Source organism: Maylandia zebra, linkage group LG7, assembly GCF_041146795.1.
Source record: "Maylandia zebra isolate NMK-2024a linkage group LG7, Mzebra_GT3a, whole genome shotgun sequence".
In the NCBI taxonomy this organism is placed as follows: domain Eukaryota; kingdom Metazoa; phylum Chordata; class Actinopteri; order Cichliformes; family Cichlidae; genus Maylandia; species Maylandia zebra.
The window spans coordinates 59309366-59318233 of record NC_135173.1 but is presented as its reverse complement, the minus strand read 5'-3'; the positions used below and the strand labels follow the sequence as shown (position 1 = coordinate 59318233).

General features: G+C 38.8%; 1 protein-coding gene across 1 annotated transcript; it reads right to left on the bottom strand.

Annotated features, from left to right (window-relative positions):
• Window positions 1–542: 542 nt before the first annotated feature.
• LOC143419558 (uncharacterized) lies at window positions 543–4333 on the bottom strand. The gene is made up of 3 exons (XM_076886811.1): window positions 4261–4333; window positions 2994–3217; window positions 543–1034 (listed from the first exon to the last, which is right to left on the bottom strand). Exons 1-3 carry the CDS (start codon window positions 4276–4278, stop codon window positions 926–928), a joined length of 351 nt encoding a protein of 116 aa, XP_076742926.1. The 5' UTR covers window positions 4279–4333; the 3' UTR covers window positions 543–925.
• Window positions 4334–8868: the final 4535 nt, after the last annotated feature.

Genomic DNA, 8868 nt, shown 5'->3' with positions numbered 1-8868 from the left:
CCACATTTCACAAACAGAACACCATAAGATGCATTTTTACCCTTCGAGGATACGTTACATAGTCTGATGTCATGTATACTGTTCTTATAGTTTGAACATTTGAATGTAATAACTTTTAATAATATATGACTAAACTAACCAGATGGAGGTGGATGTTGAGTGTGTTAATATGCTGTGGAAGTCAAAGGCTACTTTGAAATCTTTAATTTTAATCTTTTTTCTTTTGTTTTTATTCAAAAGCAAAACATTTTATCACTAACTTCTTAAAGCTTTATTGCACAGATAAATAAACACACAAATAAAACACTGCATGTAAAGAACAGCACAGAGGAATCAGCTGCCATTTTACTATTTTAAACTTTAGGATTTCTGAAACGGTTGACTACCATCACATCTGCCAGAGGTGGCTGTGTCAATACTGAAAGAAACATATAGAACACGCTTTTCTTCAATAAGCAAACAAGGTATAATTATCAAACTGGTCTAAAGTGTTTGAAAAGCAACTACAAAACACAGTTACAAAAACATGTCCAGAGGTAAAGTGGAGGTTAAGTAGAGGAAATTTAATAAAAGTTTGGAGACTGAAGGGGACAAATTGAATTAAAAATAAACATCAAACAATCCATCAAATGATTCTCACCAACAATATCTGGCTTTAAAAATTGTAGCTTTAAGTATTTTTGTCTTTAAAAAAAATCTTAAGAGGAACTCCGCTTTCTAAACCAGGAGGGAATAAGACCATTTCATCCTCTCCTAGTGGGCTGCAAGTCAAGTGTCCGCCCCTCCAGCATCATTAGATAATTCATTAAAGCCTTTTCATTGGAGGGGGACTGAAGATGATGATCTCCCACGTCACCGTGAATGTGATAGTAAATAGGTTTCTTCTGGGTAATAAGTTTGTCTGAAGTCATCCGGGTGTCACGGGTCAGCTCACACGTTTTATGCTGCGCTTGCGCCTGAGACAGCTGGGGACACATTTCTTCTCTGACTTGGCGCCTGGAGACGCTGGAGCCGGAGATGCAGAGCCCTGCTTCCTGTGGACACAGAGAGAAACCAGACACAGAGAAATGAGAAGAGGAAGTGTGATTGTTTGTTCTGGTGGTGACACGGGAGCATTTAATAATTAACAGCCGGCTCCTGTGGCCTCTGCTGGTAGAATCACTGATGTGATCACTGTCCAGTCTGGGGCAGCCAAGACCAGCACAGACACTGTGGTTATTACCCTCATGCATCAATAATGTAGTAATCATCCTAATGGGTGGACACACAAATCTGCATGCTTTTCATTATCACTAAAGAAACTTTCTGAACTTTGCTTCAATCGTACAGATACTGATAGTCAAGGTTGGTCTTTAGGCGCTGCAATGTGAAGCTTTAATAATAAATTGCATGCATCAGCCTTATGTGAGCTATTAACTGGCTCAACCTAACCCAAGCAAAATGGATGAATACAGCCCAGAATCCATTTATTAATGAATTACTGAGCACTCGTTAGTTAATATTTGTTGCTACATTATCACCAGACAGAAAGCTTTAACACCTACATTAGTTTTTCACTTATCACGCCATCAAGTCTCAATAAAATGTATTTAACCATAAGTGAAACCAGACAACAAATAAATGCTGTTAAATTGTTTTTGTTTATTTAAAGGTGACTTGAACATGGTTTGTCTTATATTATTTAAACATAGTCAGTAATATTGCCCTTTAGTAAACTTGGCCTCATTTGAGACTTTTGACAGTTTTTAGAGGTAGCAGCGTTAGTAAGTACTCAGTTTGTTTTACGAAGTCTTTTTGTGTTTGTATCCTTTGAAACATTTCTGTTCTGTTTCATGTCTTATAATTAATGAACCTTAATCACAAAAGATGATACTCAGAAACTCCAGGTGATATTATTACTATTATTTTTTGAACGCGTGCTACACAGTGTAATGATCACCAGGCCAAAAGCTTCACTTTGTGTTTACTGCTAACCAACTGCTGTTGGCAAACTATTATCCTAAAATAAGATACAGAATGCGATACACACTATGGTAACACTATAGGTTTTGGAGACTGCTGCTTTTTGGTGACAACATACAAATGAGGCTTGGACATTGCACATTGAACTTCAGGACGCTACACACACCCGTATTGACTCACCCAGTTTTACTATTACTTTACTTTACATGGACAATACCTTACAAAATAAATAATATACTTTTTTAAACAAACAAACCGTAAAATAACATTTGAGTTTACTGCAAAATACCCAAAATGTTTACTTTATTAATAATTATCTGAGGATCATTATCTCATAGATTTATCATAATTTGTCTTTTTTTTGCAAGCAGTGCACACACCCCATTCGGGATATTACAAAGAACGCAAGCTTCAGGGACTAGTTATTTTATATACAATCCACACACCACATTGGATCAGCTGTGCTAACAAAAAGAAAAAAAAAGAAAACACCAATCAAAGAATACAGTCCTTCTCTAGTCCTACCATCAGCTGACTTACAAACTAGTATTAGCCTCTTTATTACAAGAGAGCTAAAAATGGCGCCAACGATTAGGCTAGCCACTTTCTAAGTGATCATTTATGATACTGCAATTAAAAATATCTCCTGCAACAAGAAAAGTATTTTTCTGTAGACCTCTATTATGAAGGAGAGGACCTAAAACCGCAAACAATATATTTTGTTTAGGCCAGATTTAGGTCATTTTTTTCTCCCTCTCTTTATCTTACACATAGGATGGAGGTTTTATATATATATATATATATATATATATATATATATATATATATATATATATATATATATATATATAAAAACCCTCTATATCCTCTGAATAAGAAATCGTTTTGAATTTGAATACTCAGTTCTCTTTAATTCTTCAGTGATTGCACCTGTTAGTATTTAAAGCTACAGTTACATTCATTTGAATTTTTAACTATTTTCTGTCAATCACAGCCCCGGTTATTGATCACAAACTAAAGATGTAAGTCACCTGGTGGGAGATGCAGTGGCAGCAGCTTCTCTGTTCCTGATCTGCTTCATCACCTTCAGCATGCGACAGATCTGCCGCAGGGTCATCTTAGGAGCGTGGCATGCCAGGCGGGGACGCGGGGCGCAGCGGGGACCCCGATTTGTGAGAAGCGACAAATAGTTGCCCCCTCTGGGTCCCCTTCCGAATAGCTGCAGGGGCTGAACGCTGGCATAGCAGGACACAAACTGGGATTCAAGGATGGAGAGTTTGTTATTTTTAGCATATGCACAAAGTATTTTCCTACAAAATCATTCAGTGTATGAATCATGCAGCTGTGTTCAAGTTCTTTTTATACCCAATCGTGTCACTGCCTGTTGTTTTACCCATCCCAACACTTTTGAGATGTGTTGCTCAAGATCAAATTCAAATTAAGGTAACGTTTGTCATGAAATAGTAAAATATGTACGTTTAAACATGATATATTGTGTGAGATTATTACATTCACGAACTATTGTACCTGCTTTTTATTTACATTCTACACAGTCCCAACTTCTTTGGAACTGTATTTGTTATTTTTGTTCTGCTCTATTTTTGCACACCCTGTTATCTAACAAATCATTCAACTGCTGATGCATCATGGGAAATACAGATAAGTATTTAATTGCATCTCGCTATTGTTGGCTTCCCAGCCTGTTAATCTATTGGAGCATAATAGATACTGTAGCTCAGGCAGCGGAACACAATAGGACCACGCAATCTTGCCTCTGACATTCACACTTCAAATGTTACACACCCTCTCACACACACACACACACACACACACACACACACACACACACACACACACTTTTAATTAGCACAGGAGTGGCTGTCTTCTTGTCACTGACTTGATCGACCTCTATGTCAGAAACTCACACACAAAGGAGGATTGATCTCGCAAAGAGAATTCAGCTCTGCAGATTCATTTACAGGACTGATACTTGATCGCTTGCACTGGCCTACCAACAGTTCTTTATTAATGCAGGCATGATCACACACGCACACACACACTGATCATGCACAAAGAAATCAATACCTTTTCTATTGTCCTACAATATTTAAAATGGTATTACATTTGAATAACATTGAGGATGAAACAAAATTCCCATGCACTCATTCAGCCACTTTCACTGATTCTGCAGCACCACAGTTCATTGACACAATGAAGAATACAGAAATAACAGAACTGACCTATTTCTGATGATTAAGACACCTGCATGGACACACACAGACACACGTAGATACTCACAGGAACGACAGCAGCCATGGAGAACGGTTAATGTAGTCTGCAATAAAGAAATAAGCATGAGTGTGTGTGAGTGGTTTCCTTTTTATACATGGTGGCATGGCCAGGCCACACAACGAGCCAATCATACTTCAGAAACCACAGACTAACTCCACCCACACCACATCACTTCACATCACATCACAGTGAGGTCACTCTCAAAGCACACACACACACACCTGTTGTTTCATGTTACATAGACACCAACTATTATTGAGGACTCTTTTGTTTTGCAGGATATATTTAGAAGCAGCTGTTGTTCAGAGAAACATGGGATAAAAACATGTTTTAGAGCGGGGGGGGGGGGGGGGGGGGGGTTGGGGAAGAGTGACAGAAAGAAGAAATGATAAAACTGGGAAAAATATAGTGATGGAGACAGAAAACTGCTGAAAGACAAAAGACTTCGTCAGTGCGACCTGCCTTAACAATGCGCTGCACTGGTGCATAACATATCGTCAATCAGTAGGATCCTCATCACTGACAGGAAGTGACAATAAATGATTAGACAGGCACTGCAGCTCTGATGCGGTTTCTAGTTTACAGAGAAAACTGTCTCTTACACTTATTGTCTAAGCTCATTGAAATACTGTAAAAAGCAGGAGGAAGCATCACCGCCACCAGATGGTGTGCTGCAGATGTTTACTACTAATATAAGAATACTTTTTAACCAGCGTATAGCATCAAGCCAGTTAAAACTGGGATATTGATCTGCTCGGTTAATTAGCAGAGGGGGTTGTTAATGTTTGGTGTTAATGAAATTAACATGCGGTAGGGTAGAGGGGCAACAACCCTCAAAGTAGAAAGGATTATACAGGTGGAGACCACTAACAGTTTTTCCCTCCTCATCTTTCTTTTTTGTTCCACTAGTTTTGTATCAGTGTCTAATTCCAGGTATTTTCTTTAAATCAACAAATAATACCAAAAATTAATTAATTAATCAATAAAGTACCACCAAAAAAATTACATCTCAATTTCTGCTTTTTTCATTTGCTGTCAGATTGTATGTAAAAATGTACATCCTTTTCATAGTGTGTTCATATGGTGAACATATATAATGAGGTGAGTGAGTGAGGTGAGTTCCTTATCTCCAGGTGTGCAGGATGCAAAGGCACCCGTGCAACAGAAGATGTGGTTATAACACTGAGAAAGTTCAAAAAAGGAGGAAAAAACGCAAATCTTTTACATAGAAAGAAAAAAATCTCACCTTTCCTTTTCTGACTACCGAAATTTAGTTTTTTGAAAATCTTAATTTAAATCTTAAATGTATTCAAACTCTCCAAAATGCCGTGTACGTGTAGCATTGTACATGTGCCATAACTAACTGCTATACTCATACCTGGCTTTATTCCAGTGGGATTCAATACCCCATTTACCTTAAATATGATAATGTTTGGAGTGTTTTTGAAAGAAAAGAAAGATAATTATGGTGTTAATGTGTTATCAATCTTGTGCAAGCAATTTATACATAAATGTCGCTTTTTTAAGACTAAATCAACACTAGCTTACTGGAAAAACGACTTAAACCTGTTGGTTAAATCTTTTAACCTTAGTTAAAAGAAAAAGGCTGCTTTTTTTGTTTCCTTTATAGAAGATTTTGATTTAGTGAGTTAATAATCTGTTAAATTATGTGACCCCATCTTTATATTTTCTTTTTCTTGTATGAAAGTTGCTAATATGTAAGAAATGTCTATTCTCTGAATCTGTAATATATGGTGCATTTTGTTTGTATGTTCATATTACTAATAAAAAAACAAAACAAAACAAAACTAACTGCTATACTAGCGCTGCCGTATTGTGTTACACTAAACGCATGTCAACAATTTATTTTTTTTTGCTAGCTAAGAAAAAAATAATGATAATTTTAAAAAATAGCATGTGTAACTTACACATACTGGGAAATTATTTACTACTACTATTTATTACTACTACTTGATATCTCTATCTGATAAGAAAACTATTCAATCAGATAGTTATTTGTGGTGAATGAAATACAATTATAGTTTCAAGCAGTTTTCAAACCTGTAGGTTTGCTTATAATAATCAGTCCGCTGTAACTGTATGCCAGGTGTTTATTAGCAGCCAACATGAACGTCCGTACACTCGTAACCGGAAGTACACATAACCCCTACAGAGAACCACAGCGACACCTGCTGGAACTCTCCGTAACAGCAGCAACAGGAGGCAGTATGGACAAACATAACATTGCTGTTATCTACATCCCCCTTTTCAGTTTTTTTTTCCTTCTTAATTTTGCACTTTTCAGGCAAACCCAAATCAAACAACACCACCGTAATGGAAGAACTTATCAGGTTATGGATTACACAACAAAATGAAGGTTCAAATATCAAATGAAATTCACAGTAATCATTGTCATAACTGCGACAAGTATGCAATAACATAACACGAGATAAAACACATTTCAAAACAGAAAATACAGCACCAGTGTGCTTTTAATCCACGTATTTACTATTCGGTTTAAACACTCTACCAGATCTGGTTCGGTACAAGTTGTCATCAGAGCGTACTTGGCATTTTGTAGGTGTTATCATCTGTTCTGACTGCTTTGTGCCATGTTGTGGTGGGTCGAGTTGAACTTGAATTGTTTCATGTTTGTTGGTTTGTGTTTTTTTAGGTTCAGTTTCATCCGCTCATCGAGACGTGTCCAGTTCATCTTGTGTTGTAGCGAGCTTTTCGGGTTGAGGCTCACTCACAGGCAGAAGATGTTGTCTGTTGCGCCTGTATTCTTTTCCACCCAACTCAACGACATAAGAGCGAGGTTCAACACATACCTTACTTACAACTCCAATCTTGTCATGTCCTCTCTGTGTTTGTAATCACCACCTCGCTTGGTGTTAATGGACTGAGCAGCTTGCTGGACTTGTCGTAGTGCTGTTTTTGAGTTTTACGCTTTTTTGTGAGTTGAGTTTTGATAGTGGTTGTCACTTTTGCTGTTGGTGTTAGCAGTTTTTTGCACACAGGAAGGGTTGACCACGTTCGTCTTGATAGCAGCCTCTGTACTGGTGTGCCAAGAATGTTGTCTCGTGGCGTGAAAGAGAAATAGAAATAGAAATCAGTTCCATCTCTTTTTGATGTTTCAAGGAGTCTTTTAGCACTCCGGACAGCTCTTTCACTGAGTCCATTTGACTGAGGGAACTCAGTGGCTGTGATGGACCAGGGAAGATCAGGAATTTGGTGTAGTTTCAGGGGTTGTTTTTGTTGGTGAGGCTTTAGACTGTTGCAAATGCTGCATGATTTGACTTTGTTCTCAATGTCAGAGTTTATTGTCAGCCAGAATACGCTGTCCCTTGCTCTCCTTTTTGTAGACTCCATGCCTGGATGTCCCTTGTGTAGTTCCTGCAGATAGGTATCATGTAGTGATGCTGGAACGATGGCTCTGTTGCCTTTCATAATGACATTGTTGTCGATGATTAGTTCATCGTGGTAGCTGAAGAATGGTTTTATTTCTATAGGCACACTACTTGCTTGTTTTGGCCACCCCTGCTGGATGTAGCGAGCAAGTGTCTGTAGGGTAGCGTCCTTTGAGGTGTGTTCGGTGAGCTCTTGTAGGCGTTTTGGTGAGATGAGCTGAAGTGACATTACCTCGAAGTCGCGCCTCTCTTCCTTTAGAGGTTGCTCATCCAGCGTTGGTGTGTGAGAGAGTGTGTCTGCGATGTAAAGGTGTTTGCCTTTCTTGTACACCAGAGTCAAGTTGAACTTTTGTAATCGTAGCATCATGCGCTGTAGCCGTGCCGGGACTGTGAGGAAAGGTTTGTTTTGGATTGTGACCAAAGGCTGGTGGTCAGTTTCAATGACCACTGGCTTTCCGTAGATGTAGTCGTAAAACCTGTAACATGCGAACACTACAGCTAGTAACTCCTTCTCTATCTGAGCATACCTTCTCTCCGTTGGAGTTAAAGTTCTTGATGCATATGCCACAGGTTTGTCGTCCTGAAGGCATGCAGCCCCTAGACCATGCTGGGAAGCCTCACATGTGAGAGTCACTGGCTTCTGCATGTCATAGTATTGAAGTACTGGTGGGCTAGTGAGGCATGCTTTAAGTTTGTTGGAAGCATCCTGCTGATGTTGAGTGAAGCTCCACACCACATCCTTGTGAAGCAACTGGCGAAGTGGTGCTGACAGTTCACTTAAGTTTGGGATGAACTTGCCCAGGTAGTTGATCATTCCCAGGAAACGTTGGAGAGACGTCTTGTCCTCTGGTGGTGGCATTTCATTGATAGCGGAGATTTTAGTTGGATCTGCTTTTAGTCCTTCGTCAGTGAATATGTGTCCCACATAGCTCACTTCTTTAAGTCTGAACTTGCACTGTTTTGGATTCAGTTTGAGTTTTACTTCTCTGGCCCGCTCCAGAACTTTTTTTAAATTTTTGTCATGCTCCTCTATTCCTTTGCCTCCCACTAGGATGTCATCCACAATCACTGCTCATGGATATCCCATGAATATTTGTTCCATGGCTCTCTGGAAGACTTCAGAAGCGGTGTTGATGCCAAAGGGCATCCTTAGGAACGTTTGGAGTGAGTTTCATTGAGTAAGTTACAGGTAAGTCACCGACTT